Source organism: Tinamus guttatus, unplaced genomic scaffold (genome assembly GCF_059628265.1).
Source record: "Tinamus guttatus ecotype Peru unplaced genomic scaffold, ASM5962826v1 Tinamus_guttatus_pri_ptg000384l, whole genome shotgun sequence".
Lineage (NCBI taxonomy): Eukaryota > Metazoa > Chordata > Aves > Tinamiformes > Tinamidae > Tinamus > Tinamus guttatus.
The window spans coordinates 1,933,485-1,956,134 of record NW_028288918.1 but is presented as its reverse complement, the minus strand read 5'-3'; the positions used below and the strand labels follow the sequence as shown (position 1 = coordinate 1,956,134).

The window sequence follows — 22,650 nt, the reverse complement described above, 5'->3', positions numbered from 1 at the left end:
CTGATTGACTGAATCAATACAAACAGAAACAAAACCTAGTGAAATCCATTCGTTCATTCTGAATGTGAGATAACAACGGTGCAATGATTTTTAAAGCCATGTACTGCCAGGAGCTCAGCCGCCACGGACTAGCAGTGAGCAGGTGAGAGCGGTCAGCGAGCTGCGAGCACCAAGTGCCCTGCAGACCTATGTGAACTGCGACGGCCACGAGCAGCTGCTGATGGGGAGCTACTTGGCACCAGGTAGTAGGCGAAGTGGCAAAAATAATACCTAACTATATCAACATGTTACAGACTTTAACGCTGCTGAATGAAGTAGTTAAATATTTACCCGATATCATAAGAGAAGAAAGTGAGAGGCCTACTGCTTTCTACAGGATCCCAGAAGTAACCGGTGGGAAGCTCCATGAACAGTTTTGTTCTCAAACCAGGTCGTGCTTTGAGGCTGAGCTCTAATGCAGAGAGCTGCTGCAAAGCCAATTTGTCATTGGCATAAGCAAGGCTTAAACACTTACTAAACTGTAACAGAAAATAATCTTGCTTCCATTTGCTCTCCGCTTCTCCACAGTTCCCCCTCAGAATACAGTAACGGTCTGCTGCAGAAGTACATCTTATTCTTTACCAAAGCAGCAAAGAAAAAAGCAAACCATGCATAGCAGTAATAAAATATCCAAATAAAAACTTAATACGAGGAAATGTTACAGCAAATTATTCTGGTTTTACATCAAAAACAAAACCAAGCTGTTTGGGCTGTAAAGTTTTACCCTGCATTGATACACACTGAAAACTTAAGAGATGCATATCCTAACCAAAGTTGTACTACACTCATCTAGCTGACTTGACTTTTTATCCAGTGAACGAGATCTGAGCTCTGGTAAAATGTGGTGACACCAGCTGCAAAAGAAGGAAAAAAAGGTTTCTCACAAGATTTTTAGTAAAAATCAGCAAGGAGGACAGGGCAGGGACAAAAGACCTGCAGGAAATATCAAAGATTTCTCCATGTGAGAACACAACTTCAGCTACTGTAGAGAGCAGAAGCCAGCTTACATTATGACAACTGTACGTCAGCTTTGGCACTTGCGCTGCTAATAAAAAAAAAAAAAAAAAAAAAAAAAAAAAAAGGTCTGTGTGTGTTCCCAACCAGGAGGCAACCAACTGTGCAGGCTTATTTGTACCAGTAGGTACCCAAGCAACCAGGCACTTCTCAGCCCAGGAAATGGTTCCTTACTATCTCTAGAACTACCCAAGTTCAGCTGTCTTTCAGCTGAGACATCAGGTAACTATTATTTTCAGAAGAATAAGCAGGATGTCAAAGGTGACATGGGAAAAGAGATGGGATAAAATTTTTAAATACATGAACAACTTGTAGGTTGTCTTACATTGTCTTCTTTTAATATCCATTCCATGAAAGAGGGTTGAATAGCATGAAGTTAAAGTTTTCATTAACTGACTGAAAAGAGAGAGAAATCTCCAGAACAATCTAACCCTGAAAACGCTTTAATTAAACAAATAAGTCTTGAGAATGACATGAACAGAGACTATACCTTTTGTGGACCAAACCTGAGCAGAGACTGGATTATGTTTCTTTTCTTTTGTCCTTTTTTTTTTTTTTTAAAAAAAAAGGACAAAACAAAAGTATTTCAAGACACAGCTGAAGTGGTGTCAAAATAGCAGTGTACCAGGTCACAATCAGAACCTTGTATATACAATTCATATTAACTTAAAAAAATAAAAAAATTCAAAATACTTCCAGAGAATATTCTAGGTTAGTGAAATGTCCTGTACAAAAGTAGGCCACTTCTGTTGATTTAAAAGAAGTCCATAGCAGTAGGTCTCTTCTTAGCTGGTAGAGCAAAGAGTTTCTTCTTTTGAGGCTCTCCTGCTGGGGAGCCTGCGGGCGACTTCAGGACCCCATGACGGGGTTTCTGTTCAGGATTGAAAGCCACACGGGAGGGTCCTTCAGGGCTCACTAAGATACTTTTGTCAGTCTTTTTAAATTCTGTTGAAGAGCAAGCAAACAAGTTAAAGAAATACTATTTCTGGAATAATTGGGCCCCTCAAAGAATGGTGGAATTGCCCAACCCAGAAAATCTGCCTTGCATCCTTGAGTCCATCACTCAAGAGCAGACACCTAAAACACTGAGGAAAAAAAAATGGACATGGAGTGGTAAAAAGAATCTTTCAGCAGAGCCCCATTGAAAAGGGGGGTCTGCTGCAAGCCAGAGAGCTGTGAACTAACCCCCAAGTCCTCAGAGACCCCTAGAGACTCCTGGCCAGCTCCTCAGAACCAAATGTTGTAGCTATCCTCATCAGCATCATGCTTTCCTTTGAAAGGACATGCCGGATGAGAAGAAGCTCTCCTTTTACTGTTAAAACTGCTCAGTTCTAGAAACTCATGGTTATCACCACTGCTGGCATGGAAGTGCTTTTGTTCTCTTTATATGTATTACGTTAACATAAATATATACACATATATCAAAAATCGACTACTGTTTGTTTGAATATGGCCTACGGCACAACTCAGGAGGAAAAAAAATACATAAATAAAAAGTAAAAAAAGTCTCTTGCTCCATAGCATCAGGGTTTTATCAGGGAAAGAGCTTATCACTATGTGATAACACTGTGTGTACATGTGGGATCCAGAATGGGACTGACATTTATTTATGCATCACTATCGTAAATCAGAGGCAGTCCAGATAAAACTGGACTTTCACTGTGATGCAGTCTGAGACGATGGTCACATCAGCACCTCTGTGCTGGGAAAGGGAACGGAGCCATGAAAAACGTGACGTGCGCGTGTTCCTCCAAAAGGCACCCTGCAGGACGAGAGGCTCAGGATGGGGAGCCTGCGAGCACACTGCACGAGTGACAGCCGTAAGGCTCCACCTGCGAGTCAGCAACACAGGGCTTTGCAGTCACACACATCTGGCTTTGGGGAGGCATGTCGTAAATCTCAGCATCTCCCCCAGACTACACCCTGTGGATGGTCTCTACACTATACACAAACAACGTGACAAAAAGGGATCTGAATGATTCTGTTTTAGACAGACGGCGAGTACGTGTGTGGGGGTGTATTCACCTCCCCCTTCCTCTCGCTACGAGGGTGCAAAGACAGGCAGATGTGTCAGACTCACCCGCAGTCATGTTTTTATTCAAGCCAAAGGTGACTTTTTTGGAGCCAGATGATTGCAGCTCATTCAACTGTGAAGCAAAATAATGACAGCAAAGAAAGTTAGATTTCTGCAGCAATGCTACTAGTTTGTTTACCTGCACCCCAACAAAAGCGATGTAAAACACTCCAACTTTCTCCACTTGATTTACACCTCCCCCTTTCCAGCCCTCTGTGCTGACATATTGGGCCCTCAGAAGGAAAGGCAGCAGCAACACTGTCTTTCTAGTCAAAAAATCCCACATTCCATTTGCAGACAAATCACATACTCTCCCTAAAATCAGTTCGTAGTTTGACACACAAGAAGGTATTAGTGGGCTCCACTGCACTTGCACCTCAAAGCGCAAAGGGGGTTTGAAAGGGTATTATATGTTAGGAAGGTTTAGGAAAAGGAGGCAGCCTTTGGAAGCCCTACACTGTTAGTAGTCTCCACAAAGGGGAAGAGATAGAAGCTCAAAGTCTCTTAGCAGGAGTGGAAAAAATCTTTTTATTTATTTATTTTGTGGAAAGAGCAGTTTCAGAATGGTGTCCTTTCAACGGGAAAGTATTTTTAAAAGGAGACGGGGAAAAGGAATTTTAAAGACATCTCCAGATTATTTTCACAAGACAATGATGCCACGCGTGACCGTTCACAAAGAAGTGCAAGGCCTTTTCCAGCTTTTTCTGTTAGGTGACTAGCACAGAGTGAGGAAGAGAGCAGGAGCGAGGCCCCGCACTCGGATGCGGCAGAGAAGGGGTTGGAGCAGCCACGCTCAGCCCCAGGTGAGAGCTTCTGGCTGCTGTCTGTGGGATCACGCTACCTGCAGGGAGGTCAGGCTGGAGGAGATGGTGCCTTTGGCTTTCCTGAAGAACGCTGGCTTTGGTAAAGTCGATTTCTCAAATTTCATGAAGTCACTCCCTGTTTTCACTTTCTTTTTCTTTATCAGCGATAGAGCAGGGCTGGTTTCCTGCAAGGGAAGGAAGGAAGTCTTCTCAGTACAAAGCACAGAAGCTAGTAAATGACTGAGGCTCAGAGCCTACTACCAAAGGCTTCATCACAGCTGAGCACTAGCTGGTATCCACAAGGGCTAACCTCCACGGTAAAGTCTTAGGAATTAATTTTGCTGTTAGAATAAATTTGTGGTTTCAGTCATGTTTCTTCCTATCCCAGCACATTTACCCCTGTGCTGGAATAGGAAGGCCATCAAAAGCAAGGAACAAGGAGCCTGTAAACATTTATACGGCCAATCAACAGGGCAAAGAACTGTTTTCTCCATGCACATGAGGCTGCCTTACTATCATCCCAGCTCTCCTGCATGCATGTGCTGGTCTCTCCAGCATGGATGAGGCCCGGTGAACAAGCCCAGCTTCAGCCTGGGAAGGAGACTTTCACAAAGCTGCGCGGGAGACGCGCTCTGTGGGCACCCAGGAAACAAGCTAACGGGCAGCGCTGCCGCTTCGCTGCCCTCTCCTCAGGGCCACGCAGGTCGTGTCACTGAATGCAACTCTCTTCCCCAGCGCGAGACCCGCACCGGCAGGGCAGGTAACAAACTGCTGCTCCAGAGCTTCTCCTGCCTGCCTCCTCCTGTGCCTTAAGGGCCCTCGGGTGTCTGCAGTGTGAAGGGAGGCTCATCTACCCTGCACAGCAATCTGCAGATGAGAGATTCCTAAGGCAGCTTGCAGCCATGCTATGGAAAATGTCCAAGGCATACTAATCTTTTCTCTTTAAAAAATCACTTTAGCTTTAAATAAAGCATGAGACTCTTGGCTTCCTTAGCACAGCTTGAATTCTGGATGCAAATGTGAAATAATGCTGAACTTGTCTGATTTTTCCTCCTCTTCAACATTTGAAGCTAATTCTCTGTGTGGGTGGGTTGTCTTGTGAATTCCAGAATCCAAACACACCCCATTGTGTTCTGGACAGCAGAGACCAACAGTACATAACTAAAAATCAGGAAACAAGACAAATGTATTGTTTCTCAAGCAATAAGAAAATCAGGAAAGCCTACCTAAGTTTGTAGGTTTTAACCTCTATCCTGCTCATTCTTCCTTACATTAATATTCTCATTTCCATGCTGACTCAGTAACTTCCAACTTTTTCTCCATCTCTCTGTGTGTCTACGCGCAGACACAGACATGCACGTGCAGAGAGCGCTACCTGCCCTCAGCAAATGCTGCAATGGCTTTGAAGCTGCACTTAGAGACAAGTTAGAGGCTTAGAAACCGCACTAGCCCACGTGCTGCTGGCCAGGCAACTGCTGGCTCCTGCGGCAGCCCTTCCCTCACCGACTGTGCTCGTTTCTGCTGGGAACAGACTTGCTGCAAAGCTGGCAGCAACTCCATCCCGAATCTCCCATAGACCCTTGTCAGCCTTGGCTGCAACTGGCCAACCAGTCCAAGCTGGAATGGGGGTGGCAGAGTCATGATTTCTTAGAAACTGAGCTTTTAGAGATAAATAAACAAGAGAATTACAACATGGGATATTTGGGCAACAGGAGGCAAAGCTAACACTTCACATTTTGGAAGCTCTGCAGTGAGAAAAAGGCTATTTGTCTACTGGATTTTGGGTTTCTCCCTCGACGTGTTTTATCCTCAAAAACTAGGAAATGACAAACTTATTTTGGTATCACTGAGCAATGTTTCAAAATGCACTTTTCATCCTTGGAAGATGTTCAATAAAACAGACTCACCAACAGACTCAGTAAAACAGATTCTATGAAAGAGCCTGCACTACTTAACTAGTCATGCAGTTTAAAACCTAAGTTAAGCAGAGATGAGTGGACTGGCTGCTTACAGCCATGTATTTTTGTTATGTGTTTTTTCAGTCAAAGAAAGATTGACCACTTCATTTATGGTTTATGAAATTTCTTTCCTCCAATACAAGAACGTCAGCAAGAGTTCCAAGAACTACTGATTCCCTAAACACATTGCAGTAAATATATACACTGAAAATGTACAATTAAAAGAATTTCAGTGGCTGGAGAGGGAAGAGCCCCTGCTTTCTCTCTCAACCATGGTACCAAAATACATTGTGCAAAATGGTTTCCAGTGCACAAATTGCTGAGCAAAACCAAGCTGCTGTTCCTCACTGCCGAGAGAAAATGGCTACGGGAGGTAGATGGAGGAAAATCATAGCTTCCTCCCAAATTTCGAGACGTAAGTGCTGTCTTTCTAAGAATTTGGACCATTTGTAAAAGATAGCATATCTTTACACTATTTAAATTGCAGGGGGTAGTTTCACAAGGCACGTATACTAATCTACGTCTGTATCGCTGCTGAAAAGAAACAACTGATGTCCACCTTCCCCCTCCCATCCCTGCATCACACGCCTTGTGAGCACACAGTGAAAAACTAATCCAGGGAAAATAAAATAAAATAAAATCCACACCCTAGCCATGATGATTTCACCTAGATTTTGGCTAAGCAGCTGCCACATGCACGAGGGGGTTTGGGCACAAACAGTGCAGGATAACATGAGCACAAAACCAGCTCAGGAAGCCCCATAATCACAAAGCTAAAGTCACATTTGAAAAACTGACCTGGCAGATTATAAGGAAAACAGAAAAAAATCTGATATCTCTACTTACCACCTTCCGGCTTTTCTTGCATGCAATCTCAAGATTTCCATTGGCTTCAACAGAGCTTAGCACTTCTACTTTCCTCTTCTTTTTCAAGGTTACTGCCTTCTGGCTGGAGACCTTATTTCCTTCCAAACCACCTAGCCTGAGTTTGTTCTTCAATTTGATCTTCCTGGAAGGTGCAGATTCAGTGTCTGCATCTCTCGGCAGGGTCCCCAGCAACCTCTCCTTGTCAGGTTTCACGTCACTCTGCTGCAGCAGGACATCACCGTTCATTAAGACGGTCCCTGTTTTCTGTTTATTTTTTACAACCTTAGGAGCCAAGGGTGTGAAAGACGGGCTCACGTCCTCTGCCTCGCCGGCACTAGCTGGTCCATTCTGACCCTCTGGCTTTGCAGGAACATTCTGCTCTTTTGCACTCATTTTCTTCAGCTGAATCTTTTTATTCTGCTCTGGGTCAGTCGGACCTTCCTGCAAGGAGATACTGTGGTCACCTCTGGTCTTGGTTGCTATGTTTCTAGTCTCATTTGCCTCATTTACTAGGAACTTCTTTTTCTTCCTTTTCTTGTTATTTTCTGGCATCTTTCCTTGGTTGGAGACATTAGATCCAGATGTTTCAGTTATCCCCACCTCACGATTTCCATCAGCTGTGCTAAAATCAGCACTTGGACCATCCCTCCTCTTCCTTTTTTTCCTCTTCTTCTGGGGAACTGACTCCTTTTCACTTGAAGTCTCTTGTTCTTCCTTCTCTGAACCCACCCCAAAAAGAACACCACATAAGACACACATGAAAGACTTGTAGCAATTGAGTTTTTTTTTTTAATAGTTATACCATTTTCCCACTATCAGCCAGTGCAAATATTTTATCACTGCAGCTAAAAACTTTTAATTCCCCCCTAAACCTTGACCTAATTCATATTTTGCTGATCTTGTCACAGCTGACATCTAAGCTATTCCCTGTAGTAGTCTTTTTTTGTACAGTGATACTGCTACAAAAAGCTGCTGTTAGCAACTTCTTCAAGCAATCAGGACAACTCAACAGTTCAGTAGTTTTGTGGGTATGACTGGACTCATGACATGTCAGTAAAAGTCTTGATACTAGATACCCTTCCACATGCCTCTCAGTAACACTTCATTGAGTCACCTTTCCAGAAGCACTCCCAAATTCCTATAATAAAATTCCTATAAAAGTCACACTATCTCAAGGACTGACAAGTTCCTGCTTACCTATAACAATTGTAACTGCTTCCAATTTTGCCTTTGACTGTCACTTCTGAGGTTATCTTGCCTCAAAGTTAGTGACAAGACTCCCACCACTTCCAAAGAGACCTTAATTTCACATTTAACCTTCACTGCTGCACGACACAAAGCAGCACATCCTGAGTAACAGGCTATGCTTTCTTTAAAATGGTTGACACCTGACTGCCAAATTGCACAAGCAGTTGCAGATTGTCTCCTGAAAGATCAGTCCTGTCTTACCTTTTACTTTTTCTAACTTGTTTTTCTCTGAAGGATTGACAGGTTTCCTCTTTCGTCTTCCCCTACTGAAGGTATCATCATCTTCGTCTGTAGAAACATCTTCAGGAATATCTTGGGGGAAGATTCCTGTTGAGGAGCAAGAAGATATCTGAAAACAAATCGTATTCTCTGTGCTGCTGTTCGCGTATCGCACAACTCCCTAGACTCACCAGTAGAAACTAACACAAATAATTACAGAATCACAGATTAATAATTACAGAATCACAAATAATTCCTACTTTGAGTAAAAGTACTTTGCTCTCATTTAAGCACAAAGTACAGGCTATCTATGGATGGAATCTGACCATCCCCACAAAAATGTGCAAAATGTGGCTTAATGAAGTTCAGAAGAAAAAGCCCCCCATATCCTCAAAACTAATTTAAAACAAAGAAACACAAAGTTTGCAATACACATTGCACAGGGAGCACTAGGTATCCTTTAACAGAAAAGATTTTGCTCAGTTCTTACCTTCTGCTAAGTCCTGGAACCTGGAGGTAAGGCAGGAGAAAAGGAAAAAAAAAAAAAAAAAAAAAACACGAAACAGCATTACTGCTTTAGAATCAGTTATAACACTAGCAGTACAACATCACTACACTTACAGTTTTATAAAAATAGGAATAAGTTTTACACAGGAAGTTATAAGAAGCTCATTCCAGGAGAGGATTGCCCCCCAAAAACCAAAAGCTCAATCCAACCCTCTGAAACATTCTGGAGAGAAGAGCTGTCCAACACATCTCCGATACCTGCAACCTGTGTCAAATAGAGTGTAGGGTTGGAACATGAGATACCATCTATCCAGCTTGCTGAAGATACAGAGGCTGGTTTATTTTTAAACACTTGTAAGGATAAAGGACAAAATGTTTTTCAGCATGTAGAACAAACCTAAAATTCCATTTTTTTCCAGAATGTCGCAGAAAAAAACAGGTACTCCTATCAGATCTGTAAACATTAGGATAGAGCTTGTTCTCACAGGAAATGCTCACTTTTAAGCAAACACACTGGACAGTTAATAGCTGGAACTGGGCCAAAAGCTTCTCAGAAACTTCCTGGCACTATCAAGGACAAGAGAGGGTGGGCAGAAAACGAAGCCAAAGCTGTTTAGGACAAGCCAGCACATGCAAAGTGTATTTCAAAAGAACTCACTTTTTGACCAGCTTGTACAGGCGCTTTCTGTTAAAGGCAGGTGTATTTTTCTTGCTCGCCATTTCAAAGAGCTTGTCAGCAACAGCTTTATAATCAAACTGTTGGAGGAAAGCGTGATATGATTTTTCCTAGATTATCATGCAAGATAATGCGATGTAACCAATACTATAAGCATCAAGGAGCATATGGATTCTGTTAATTCTACTTTCTTCAAACTCACTATACTTGTTTTCTGCCAAAATTTACACCTTTTCATACATGTATTCTGATTTTTACAGATGATCACTTCACTTAACATCAGAATTCAGTATCACTTTCCAAAGCATTCCTAACTTGAATTCTCATTCATCAGAGAAGCCAACCACCACTAAAAATCCCCCAAATATTTAGCTAAATGCCAAATTTCAATTATATCATGACCTAATTCTTCCTTAGATGCTACAGGAGAAAGATCTCTAACAAGCATCTCTACTTGAATGTGCATTTGCTCAGTGGGTCCTTCAAAAAACACTCCACTGAGCTCTAAGGGGATCCAAAAGACACAAGCCAAAATGTGTTACCCCTCTCCTACACATGCCATTACCCGATGCTTTTGTTGCTATTGTCAAGAAAGCTATTGCTGACTGCTGGCTCACTAACAGCAGGATTTGGCTTTTGTCACACATTTCTGAATTCTTGAAACAGAAAGGGATGGATGGGGAAAAAAAGGAACGGGGGACAAAGGAAGAAATCAGAATTTAGACAGGGAGTTATTTTCCTATAAACTACTTACAGGGAACATATGACAAAAACACCACTGCATATGGAGGCAGGAGGAGTTTAAAATGTCATTGTGTTATCTATCTTACTTGTCTGATTAGCACGCTTTATTTCTGTACCTCATGAAATGAACAGAAAAAAATGGAGAGAGAGAGTAACATTACCAAAGAAAGGAAGCCACAAACCTGAAGAACAGGCCCAATACTGTCATCAGCGTTTTCACAAACATCCTCTGAATTTTCAGAGCTCTGTGCTGATTTTCTTGACAAACTTTTGTCTGCTATAAGGAAAAAAAAAAAAGAGTTTTTAAGAACAGAAATAGCACTATTCTCTGATGGACAGAACACCAGGTGCATTTTTCTTTACACACTCTTGAGGCTAGACTCTCTTAGCTAATTTATGCCACTAAGACTTCAGGGCCATTATACAAAACACAACTGCATGACCTGGGGGCATTTGAGATAACTGCATCCACGTGAGGCTACATCAGGATTCACAACCCTCTGATCCAGTCCATTTTTCTACTTCAACAGAAAGCCAAAAAAAGTGTAGGTTTTTTTTTTTGTTTTTTAAATTCCTGAATATTTGGGAGCCAGGCTGATACAGGCACTGCAACAGACAGAGGACACTGTCTGGTTTTATAGAGACCACTATGACTTTTGTAACATCGTCTTATGAACTCATTTTATCCAAGCACAGCTGAGGTGAAAAAAAAAAGAAAACATATTTGTCCCTGCACTACCTTGAGAACGTGCTTGGCTGATTCACAGCAGAACAGCTTTTTGAATCCCTCCCAATAGAAACAAGACTATTTAAGAAGCCTCTGCTCATTTTCCAGCACTTCCTCCTCACCTTTGGCTGCAAGCACCTCTTCATTTCCCCACTCATCATCTTCAGACAGATCTTCCTCCTCACTGCAGCTACTCAGTTCTTTCATCAGGTCCTCAATGGCATAGGGTGACTGATCCACAATGATCTCAAAGATGCCGTTGGCAATGGCGTGCATCAGGCGGTGACTGCATCACATGAGAAAAGGGATGAGAGGGGAAAGGGTCATTCCCCCCACCCACTCACCCACACTTAAAAACTGGATGTTTCAGGGATGTAAGAAAAGTGTGAAAGAAAGGAAGGAATGGGGAGAGCGTCTAGTGAACGTGTTACTTTCTGAACAGCAGCCCTTTAAATCCAAACAATCACTGCTGAGCAGTGGTTCTGCCCACATCCCCCTCAAGTTCCACTGTGCTTATTGGCAGCTCTGAATTACAGCTGCAAAAACAGAGACACTCTCCAGCTCAGCTGTTCTATGCATGTTAAAAAAAAAAAAAAAAAAAAAAAACTCAAACCAACAGAGATTAAGAAGATTGCTATAAATCAAAAACATTTATCTACAGCTTTAATAAGCAAAAGTTATCTTCAAATGATTATTCAAATAATTAGAACCTCCTGCTTTCTCTATATTATGATGATGTACTATGGCTCTGGTTCAATGCATTTATTAGCATGTGGAGAGGTATATGCAGAACTTCTTAATTCTTAAGAATATTTACCCTTACACTAAACTTACTCCTTTGATTTGGCAGCGATTTTGCAGAAAGGTTCAATGAACTTTAGATTCTGGTCAGCTGTGAGCTGTATGATCAGAAAGAAAAAAAATTAATACAATATATATTACAGGTCCACTCAAATTCCTTTGCTGTAGATTTGTTATAACGGCACCTTCTAAGAAGTTATGTCAATATTTGTCTCATTCCAAATTACATAAGTATCCAGTGATTTCTGCTTATCACTCTCACTACACCTTCCAGCTCTTCTGTAAGAGCACTCCAAAAACGCTGTTTTGCAAAATTTAATTTCCTGAGTAGAGAAATCTAATGAAACTTATCTCGAAAATGGAAAAACAAGGCAGAGAAAGCTTAAATAATACGGTGCTCTTTCACCAGAGCACCAAGATCTGATTTTTTCTTAACCTGCCATAGAGTCGTAAAATGCTTGAGGTTGGACAGGACCTCTAGCAATCATCTAGTCCAACCCCCTGCACACGCAGGGTCACCCAGAGCACGTAGCACAGGACTGTGTCCAAGGGGGCCTTGGAGATCTCCAGAGACGGAGACTCCACAACCTCTGTGGGCAGCCTGTTCCAGTGCTCTGTCACCCTCACTGCTAGTAAATCTTGGACTAAAACACCACCAACTACAGTAGCACTAAAGATCCTTTCCTAAGCTCAATTTATGAGCATCGACTGAGATTTCAAAACAGCTGAGGGGTCCTGAATTACCTAGAACACCCCCAGTAGCTACGTTGGGGCATAAAACTTCTATTACTACAGGGCTGCAGAAACCATCAGGTTTCCAGGAACAGGCACTTCTGTTGTGCAGGCATCTCTACTCCCGCACTCCACAGCCACCAAAGCTGCAGAGGCAGGACTTCTTGCAGTAATGACTGCAAAGCATATATATAAATGCTAAACTGCCAGCAGCTCCTGCTGGACGTTTCCTCAATTGCTAGGAGATGTGTTGGCAGTTGGCACCTAAGTACGTGTGGGGCAGCAGGCACCTCACTCTAGCGGGGTGGCACCGAAATGCTCCCTGGAAAAAAGAGTGACAACACTGACAGCTATAGCAACAGAATTGCAGTTGCTGCCAAACTCTGCAGCACTGCAAGATCAGCCAGAATTAAAGGCAACTATTTCATGGAAATAGACAGTATTCCAAAACAGAGAAAGATGAACTGCACTGAGATCTTCATCTTCAGACATGTTCACTGTGCAAGTTAACTTTCATTTACTGATGTGAAGTAACACAGTAAGCTCACTTTCTTCCTCTGTTTTAGAAATGCCCAACATCAGTTTTATACAAATATATTTTTTAGGAAAACAATCAAAAACCAACACAAAAGCAAAGACTGTCAAAAACATTCAGTCAAGGAAAAAGGGTCTGAGCACCTTATTAAAGCAAGTGAGAACAGTAAAACTTTTCTACTTCCTACGTCAACCTCGACCAGCATACCCATGTTCACAACCTTAGTTGTGAGCATACAATAATTTATCATATTATAAATTATATTATAAAATAATTCTAAGTTGTAATTATGAATTACAATATTTTCACTGCCTAGTTAAGACACACATAAAAAGCAGATGAACAAAAGTGAAAGCACAAACTGTAGTAAGTCACTTCATTACATTTAAAATCGTTAAACATACATGATATAAAGACTTATTTCCTTCAAAATGATGCATGCTACATTTCACACCAGGAAGAGAATTACAATGTGCTTTCTAACCTCCTTTGCACCAACTTTAGCCAATTCGTCCAGGTAAATATCAATGAAATGGAACTTTATTCCAATGGGAGCATTGCTGTCTGGGTCCATAACTTCTTTCATTAACAGTTGCAAGAATGATTCAGTCAGACTGGAGAGTGAGAGAGAGAAAAAGACCATTTTCAGATCAATTGCTCAGGCTCTGCTCGCTTTAAAAAACAGTCAAATTATTCAGTTTTACCAGTATTTTAAGATGTCTGTTTACCACCCATAAGAAGTAAAGATGGAGTTCAGACAAATTCAAGAACCAATTTTCACATTAAACAAACAAAAACACAATAGTCAGAACTCCCCATAGTCTAGCATTGTAACACCAGACAGGCCACTCAAAATGATTAATTTGCGAAATTAAAGTTGTACAGTTTTCAAATTCACACCTTATTTTGGACTAAGCTGATTGTGCCATATAGTTGACAGGTAGGCAAAAGGCTTTTGCCATTTGAGCAGAGCATCCCTGAAGAGTCAAGTGCCCCATCCATACTGATAGGCACCCTCCCATTTTATAAGATTAGTTGCTTTTTGGCACATACCCAGCAGTTCAGCTATAAAATTGATCCTTCTCAAACTCATTTCAACTGTGTAGAGTTTATAAGCATGTTATACTGTCTCATAAAACAAAACAGTTATATTAAAGAATGTACTGCAGGCTAAGCCAGGAGTACAAAATCCATCCCAGTAGTTCAACTAAACTAATAGACAGTGCTAAAAAGAGCCTGGCCACATCCTCTTGCCATCCTAACATCAGATACTTATAAACACTGATAAGATCCCTCTGAGCCGTCTGTTCTCTAGACCTCCAGTTGTGCACACATTGCTTTCTTGAATTCCTACTGTGAAATACAAGCTTAACTGCTTAGGTGAACCTAAGAGCAGTGTATATTTAATTGCAATGTATATCTAATTTAATAAAGTTTAACATCTGCTTTCTTCTTCAACTAGACAGCCTAAGCGATGATCCAGATATCAAATAAAACTTTTTGTTAAGGCTTCCTAGCAGGACCATTCATGGAAGAAAAACACATATTATTTGATATATCAAATATATTTGATATTTAAAATATATTCAATAAAGAATCAAATATATTCTCTGCTTCTTTAAGGCACAGTTACTTGAAAGCCTTTTTACCTTTCCTCCCAGTCATTTCTTCTCAGCACTTCGAAGGATTGCCTCAAAATCATACGGATCAGCTGCAAATACAAAATTTGTTATTAAACATTCATGAAAACAGAAAAAGGGTTACTGTGACCGTAATACGAATATATTCCTTACTGAAGCTCTTTATAGCACAAGATGGAAAATTTTCTTGCATCAATGTTTTGACAGACCTGTCTGTCACATCAGGCAGAAGGATGCTGTGAAGCTAAAAAGACAGCGTTCCACTATCATATCCCAAGTCAAGCAAAATCAATGACTGTCTTTTCCCAGCCTCATCACCCAATTTTCTTCATCAAGTGCTCACAAATCTACAAAAAATTACAATTTACAATTTAAAGAAACTGGAAACAGCAATAGCCAACAGATGATAAAAATAATTTGTTTGCCTAAAAGGGATGAAACTTTCACTAAGAGATAGCCATACACAGAAATAAAACACAGTAGTGAATGTACCTGCAATTAACTTCTTTTAAAGAACAAGATTAACTTGATTTTATTATTAAAAAAGGCAGGTCTTCTAAGAGTTTTCTCTCACTGGGTTTTACTATCTTTTTTAACAGTGTTTGCTATAAAAAGAATTCTATTAGCCAAATGTACTACAGCTTATCTTGACTGGTAGAGAATTTGGTTCTGCTGACAAATACTTTATATCAGAGCTCTCAAAGAGCCTGCTACAGTCTGATCTAAATAACTGATGATGATGCAGTGCCCAATGACAGTGTTAGCATGCAGCAAGGGTACTTATGCATGAAAGCAGTTTCCTCTCCAAGTCTTCCCTAGGTAAAGCCATAAGAAGCAGTCTATGGTATGAACCAAGACAAACAAACACAGAGTCACTCGCAGCATGACAAACTGTAACGAATTTTAGATTTGTAATGGTGAGGGAAAAGACTTTAAAAAAACATGGCTTGCAATCTGTCTCAAGATAAGCCTTTTGTTACAACACACAAACATATGTGCAGACAAATTTGCCTTCCAGCCCACCACCATTATTTATAAAAGCTCTATTTAAAAAAGGCAGCATTACCATATAGTACTTATCAAGGCGCAGACCGTCTAGCCCATCCCATTCACGGTTCATCGTCTGCCAGAAAGTCTGAACGAACAGGTGTTCTATAACAGAACCAAAACCACAACAAAATAAGAAAAGGCCATGGCCTAACCTGCATGCCTGGCACAGAGTTGCTTTTGCTAACCTGAAAGAATCGCAGGAAACCTTCAACCTGGAAAACAGCCACGTTTTCCTAATTATTTACCCAGGGACTGGGTTATTGCAGTGGGAAGACATGCTGGAGACAGTTGCAAGGACAGGTTATTTAAACCTCAGAACAACATAATACAAGGCACACTGCTACCTTCGGATATACATATTATTACACAGACAGCTGTAATAACACAAATCGCCCCAACTGAACTTTGTATATATTTTGTATTACATCTGCACAAAGTAGAGCATCACATCAGTTTGACATTGATGTCGCCCATGCTAATTTTGACATTAATTAAGCACCACAACTGAAGAACAGTTTGAATCGTACGAGTTTAACACCTACAAAAACAAGGTTGTTTTGAGTAGGAAGTGGCCAGAACAAATAGACCGAGAATCTAGTTCTAGACCAGGAAAGCAAGGGGATGTGCATTGTTATCCACTCTGCAAAGCCTAAGCATTATCACACCGGAGATGCAACCCTTGCCTGCAAAAAACAGAAACAAACTGCAAATGAAGCAGAGCTTGGATGCTTCCTTTAATGCAATCACATGTATTAGTTTCACAAAAAGCAAAGAAAAAATATCTGGCAGTGTGAGAGGCTCAAAACCTCCAACCATAAAAGTATGTTTAGAAAGAAAACAAACAGTACTTACGAGCCTCTGAGTTCTGAATAACATGGATAAGCTGTGAGATGTTATTTGCTAGTTCCTCCTAAAAACAAATAAATATAGTGAGTATAGCATGTTTCAGAGCTTGGTCCCACTAAAAATACTTTATATTTGTACTTTATGGCTTTGGTTGTAACACCCACTAAAGTTAGAATTATTCTCTGAACAGTTGCTTTAGTACTGGAGCAAGCCTTCCACTGGAATTAGGTTAGATGGAAAAGATGATTCAAAGGTATCAATCTCTATTCATTTATCTCTGCCCAAGTCATTTTTTTGCTAGCAGAATAAAAAAGTAAATTATGAGATAATAACTACCTGTACTTGAATTTACAAATGATGTAAAAGATTAGCAGCCTGTGTCTTGTATGAGATAACCTTGTTCATGGAAGCGGGCAAGAAATTTGAAAACTAACTGAGAGTACTAAGATTTGGAAAAAAGTCTCCAGAACTGGGAACTTTTGAAGCAGTGTGACAAACTGGAAGAGGGAGCAAAAAGTCATCAGGAAATGAAGCACTACAAAACCCTTTGCACTAACAAAAGAAAAGTAAAAAGCTTTGAAAGTGGCTCACTAAAGACCGAGCATAAATTGCAGGTACAATAAAGGGCAGTGCGCTGCGAATGCTTCCATTCCACCAAAGCAATGTGCAAAACAATGCACATTTCAGCCTGGTTTTGGAAGGTAAACATCTCCCCCTTCCTCTGGAGGGCTGACTTCAAACACCAGGCTGTTTAGGCTTCTGTTCCTGTGTGAGGATCAGTGAATTAGTCACATATCCAAATGACAGGAAAAAAAAAAAGTGAGATTCACTAAGGTCTTTTTCATCAACGTAATTCACTATGTCCCTGCAATACAGTCTAGAAAAGACTCACTCAGGCAAATATCAAACCAACACTACCTGCAGCAGAGGTTTATCCTGCATCCACATGCAATAGAACAGCCCCTTCCATATTTTCAGAAGTTCTTCCTCACTGAAGCCACCTGCAGCGCAGAAGAAGTCTGAATAAAACAATCTTGTATTTCCAGCAAGATATTTTCAAGCAGTTTTCTTTGTTTCTTGATCTCCTCCAGGTCTTTTTTTGCTCTCTTGGACTTTGAGAAGACTAATCAGAAGGCTGATTTGCATAGTTCAGCAATCCCATGCCTCTACGTATCTATCTTCCATCATAAGTAACAGAGGTTTTGAAGAAATCAGATGAGATAAACACTAGGCAATTCTCACACATCTTTGCCAACTCGAGCCCTCTGATGTATTTTTAGCACAAAGAGCGTTATTTTTAATGAGGGGAACGTAGTTAGTTTACAACAGAAGACACATGCAACCCTGGGATAGTAACCAGTTTAACAATGCCTTTTTTTCTTTTAATATAAAAGTCTCAGTTTACCACTAGTCTTGTTCTTTACTAGAGGCATCTTCTGACAATGTAAGACTTCTGACAATCAACTATATTCCTTCTGTGTTAAATTAAGATGCACAATAAGAGTCTAAACATCTATAATTAAAATATCTCATAAGTGTTAAAACTGAGGTGACACTCAAGGCTAACAGTATTTTCTTCAATATTAATGTGAGAATTCCATTCTTGTCAAAAATTGTATATTAGAGAAGGGAATAATTAAACGGAAAATAAAATTTTACTATCACTAGCAGCTGCTCAAGAATGTTTTGAAGACAGGAGTATTAACAATGTCAAATATAGTTTGGGGTAAAATTACAGCAGCCTATAAAGTAGCCACCATGACCTACTAAAGCTATTTTCAAACAATGGCCTGATGAGTACTTTAAAGCAACTTCAAGAGAATCATTTAGAAAAGGTAATTATCTTCAGTAAGCTGAAATTTGCTCCAAGATCATTTTTTGACAATCAAAAAAACCTCAGAACTAGTGCTGAGGCGAAACTGAGTACCTCCTCCTGGGACTAAGTCTTTTGCAAACAATTATCACTACTTCATCATTCTGTACTCAGACAGAAAATTGCCAGCATCTGCTACTCTAACAGTTTACAGTCATGCTTAGTTAAAAAGATTCAAAGTAAAGCTGGGTAAAGGAAACATGTGAAGTGCTACATAGGAAATGGTATGTCCTTTAAGTGTGAATTATATCATTATATCAATATTATAATAAATCTAAGTTGAATTTAAGATCAAATATTAAACAGATTTGACTCACTCATTTAGTATTTATTGAAATATTAAATTTAACAACTGAGGCCTGACCCAGTAACACTATTCTAATATACTCGTCCCCTGTCAAACGTGGCTGAGACCATCTAGTGGGCCAAGAGCTATTTGGAAAGGGAGGAGGGAAAAGGCAGGAATCAATGCACAGCCCCTCACAGCTTTGCAAGGAATTAGCTTAGTTCTGAGCAGCCTCCCAGTTCCAGCTTAGCTCTTGGGGTGTCAGGCTCATTGCTCACATTCAAGAGAGCACGCACAGGTGCTTCTCAGCTCCGTCCCCTGGACATCTCCTCCCTATCATTGCAGGAAGAGAATTTTCTGAGCTGGTCCTGTGCATTCACAGTGCTCTGATGGACCTCATGCTATGGGAGCTTCCTAACATGCAGAAGGATTCACACCAGCAAAGCCAGCAAGCCCAACACGACCCAAGCTAGCCTGGTTCTAAAGCAGCAGCACAGAGCTATGGAGAAGTCATTCAGTCCTGTCACAATACAGCTATCCCCACCATGGATGTGGAGATTACAAGCAACACTGATAATCTGAACAGGTAACTGTGAATTCCTTACAATTAAACCACTGCTAAAGCTTTTCCAGGCTTTCCCCAATTCCCTGCAACACTCCTCAATCTCTGTCACAAGAAAACAAGTGGTCCCTGCCACACGGGTCTGCGCAGCACTGAACAAAACCATCCACCTCCCGCGCCAGGGCTGTTTCGGTGCGGACCAGCTCGCTGCAATCGCACTGGGCCCTCGTGGAGGAGCGGCCCTGGGCCGCATCACGACGCCTCCGCCATCCCTCCCCAGAGCCCGCGGTTCCCGGCGCAAACCAGGCCCCACAGCCCCTGCCCTGACGGGGCTCACCGCCGAAAATGCCTGCGGCGGTAAGACACGTGGGTAAGAATTAAAAGGGGGAAGATATTATTAATTTCTTAATTTAATAAAGGAGAAAACAGGGGCAACCCAGACCCGGAAGGCAGCGCCGGCCCTCCCTCCGCACGTGCTTCCCCCCAACGCCGGCGCGTTTCAAACGGGCGCCGCGTCCCGCGCGGCAGCAACGGCGGCCCCGCGCAGCGGATCCAGGCCCGGTCCCGCTGCCGGCCCCGCCGCCCCCAGCCAGCCAGCCCGGGCCGGTGCCGCCGCCGCCCCGGGCCAGGCCGTACCGCGGGCCCGCTGCGTGCGGACGCTCATGTAGCCGCGCAGCTTCCTGACGGCGCGGTCGCGGATGCGCTTCTCGTTGGCGGCCAGGCGCTGCGCGAGCTGCACCTCGGGCGCGTGCAGGGCGGCGGGAGCCATGGCCGCCGCGGCGACACCGCGAGAGGCGGCTCCCTCCTCCTCCGCCGCGCCGGCGCCGCAAGATGGCGTCACGGGACGGGGCACGGGGAGGCGGGATGGCCGCGCTGAGGAGGGGCTTCCCCTCGGCCGGCCCTGCCTCTGCAGCGAGCGGGGCGGCCGGAGGCTGGGAGCGCCGCTGCTGTTTGTACTGAGAGGGAACGACATGCGCTGAGCTCTTCAACACAACTGGTTATAAATCCAGCGTGTTTTAAGTGTGCTTTTATCTACTATATGTTACACTTCTAGGGTCAGTAAATATTAAAGTGGATGCTTTCTAAAGTGTTCTTACTCTAGTACATTGCAACACTGCACGTGTAGTGGGATAGCCCCCAGTTCGTCAAGCTGTTCCTCACGCTGCAACGCCTGCGTCAACGCAAAGCTCAGTTGCTTCAGGAATAGCAGTGAGGCAAAATTTCTTATCCACTGTTTTAATGATATTTTTCCAAAGCAACAGGAAGCAACCTACCATTTTAATGGGTGAAACTCGCAGGTACAAAATGTCCCAAAGCAGAAACGATACTTAAGGAAACCTTTATACTTTTTAAGCTTGACTAGAGGGCAAAATGGTAGCATCTGTACAATTTTCAGTGAAAATTTTAAAAAAGTTTAGGGCAAAAAACGCAGCAGCGTTTCCTGTTCCACCAGGCTGGTTCCCGCTCCTGGGGAAGCTGGGCCCTGGCAGCCATCTTAGCGCAGGGGCCTCCATGTTCTTAGGGGAGCGCCAGGTCCGCCCTGCTTGCGTGGCCACAGAGGGAGTGACGGTGTTTGTACCATCTCCTGTGTTTACTATTAGCGTGAGGAAGCGGCAGGCATGTCCGTATTCAAGTCAGGACCGGGGCGTGCTTCCGAGCGGTGTGTGGAAGCCGGACAACCGGGCAATGAGACAGCGGCGAATATCCGCGCAGTGAATGCAGAAGGAGATCGCACCGAGCCAGCGTCTCATGGAAAGGCACGTTAGCTCTGTCGGATAAGGAAAAAGACGATGCATCACTGCAAAGCGCCCAACAGCTCTTGCTGCTCCGTGCCCAGCAGTATCACTGCAAGAAAGACGTGGAGGTGCTGGAGCGTGTCCAACGGAGGGCAGTGGAGCTGGTGCAGGGTGGGAGCACAGAGCTTGTGAGGAGCAGCTGGCGGAGCTGCGGTTAGTTAGTCTAGAGAAGAGGAGGCTCGGGGGAGACCTTATTGCTCTCTACAACTACCTGAAAGGAGGCTGTAGTGAGGCAGAGGTTGGTCTCTTCTCCAGTATAACTACCCGTAGAACAAGAGGAAATGGCCTCAAGTTGCGCCAGGAGAGGTTCAGGTTGGATATTACGAAAAAAATCTACAGGGAAAGAGCGGTGAAGCACTGGAATAGCCTGCCCAGGGAAGTGGTGGAGTCGCTGTCCCTGACAGTGCTCAAGAAACGTGTGGATGACGGGCTTAGGGACATGGTTTAGCAAGCCTGTGGTGTGGGGTTTACTGTTCGACTTGATGATCTTGAAGGTCTTTTCCAACCATAATAATTCTATGATCCTGTAAGAAAAAAAAAGGGGTGGGGGGGGAGTCCAACAGAAGTCCTGTGGAAGGGACCATAAGACTACACTTGCCGCTGTAGGGCAAAAGCAGAACAGCCCCCATGATGAAGCGAGAGCACGAGTGCAGGCAGCGAGGGCCTGATGCCCACAGCACAGGAGACCCGCGCACCCGGCAGCGGCAGCTGGAAGGAGCGGGAGACCTGGACGCCCTGAGCGCCGCGGCCGCCCAACCGCCATGCTCGCCGGGGGGCGAGCGGCAGCGGCGTGACGTCACGGCCCCGCCCCCCCGCGGCGCCGCCGGGGGCGCCATGAGGCGGCGCGCGGCGCTGGCGGCCGAGGCGCAGGTAGCGCCGGGGAGTGGCGGCCGGCGGGGCCTCCGCGGCCAGGGCCAGGGCCAGGGCCAGGGCCAGGGCCAGGCAGGGGTGGTGGTTGGGCGCGAGGCGCAGGCGAGCGCCGTGGGAGGGCTCCTGGCCAGTGTCGCTTGGCGTCCTTGGGGTCAGCCCGTGGCCCGAAACGCCCCTGCTCTGTGGCTCCGTTGCCTTTGGGACCTCCAAGGCGCAGTGCAGAGCTCGTGTTGGCTTGTAAAACATCTGTGGCAGAGGGTCCCTTCAGAGGGGGGAGATGGGTGCTGGGAATCGTGCAGTGGGATTTAAGTTACCCAAATTGGCCAAAGGAATCCGTGAGGACTGAAGTCTTCATTTCTGTGCCAGCCATTGTTACTGTGAGGGGCTGCACAGAAAGCGCCTTTCTGTCATGTATGTTTGTTAGTACGCGGGAGATGTTGAGGGGCTGCTTATGCAGAGAAAAGGAAATAAATCTTGTCCGCACATGGATCCTTGGGGATCTACTCCTTGGGGAAGGAGTAGATTAACAAGCAAAAATGGAAGGAAATGGTTAACCTGAGGAAGCGGAGAAGCAAAAAGAGAAAACAGAGTTGTAGAAAATGAATGCAAAGGACTGAAATGCCAGCGTGGCGTTTTCTGTTGGACTGAGAAAAGCTACTGGTGTAAATGACCTTCCTTAGCCTCATGCCATGTGGCCTGAGGAGGCAGTGGAAGTGACTCCATATGCAGTGTCTTTAGGAGGCAGCTGCTTCTGTAGATCTATAGTGCTCTCTTCCCTCCGAA

The 22,650-nt window shown here is 43.4% G+C and overlaps 3 protein-coding genes across 3 annotated transcripts in view; 1 reads left to right on the top strand and 2 right to left on the bottom strand.

The window, feature by feature from the left end:
- Positions 1–22,650, top strand: part of SIK1 (salt inducible kinase 1) — a 312,481-nt gene that overhangs the window by 171,209 nt on the left and 118,622 nt on the right. The gene's annotated exons all lie outside the window — the stretch shown is intronic.
- The window catches only part of AGPAT3 (1-acylglycerol-3-phosphate O-acyltransferase 3), a 315,407-nt gene that overhangs the window by 185,170 nt on the left and 107,587 nt on the right, over positions 1–22,650 (bottom strand). The window lies entirely within an intron of this gene.
- RRP1B (ribosomal RNA processing 1B) lies at positions 1,627–19,994 on the bottom strand. Its single transcript, XM_088530653.1, has 16 exons — positions 19,838–19,994; positions 17,399–17,481; positions 16,487–16,544; positions 15,651–15,736; positions 14,594–14,655; positions 13,429–13,558; positions 11,711–11,775; positions 10,999–11,162; positions 10,332–10,426; positions 9,388–9,485; positions 8,713–8,732; positions 8,205–8,330; positions 6,735–7,474; positions 3,969–4,115; positions 3,134–3,200; positions 1,627–1,998 (listed from the first exon to the last, which is right to left on the bottom strand). The coding sequence occupies exons 1-16, from the start codon at positions 19,968–19,970 to the stop codon at positions 1,808–1,810; spliced, it is 2,265 nt and encodes a 754-aa protein (XP_088386779.1). The 5' UTR covers positions 19,971–19,994; the 3' UTR covers positions 1,627–1,807.

Coding starts and splice junctions, on each gene's coding strand:
- RRP1B (XM_088530653.1), bottom strand. CDS start 19,970: ATGGCTCCCGCCGCCCTGCACGCGCCCGAGGTGCAGCTCGCGCAGCGC. Junction 15,737..16,486: donor TATTCAGAACTCAGAGGCTC/GTAAGTACTGTT, acceptor GTTCTGTTATAG/AACACCTGTTCGTTCAGACT. Junction 10,427..10,998: donor AGAGGTGCTTGCAGCCAAAG/GTGAGGAGGAAG, acceptor TTTTCCTTATAG/CAGACAAAAGTTTGTCAAGA.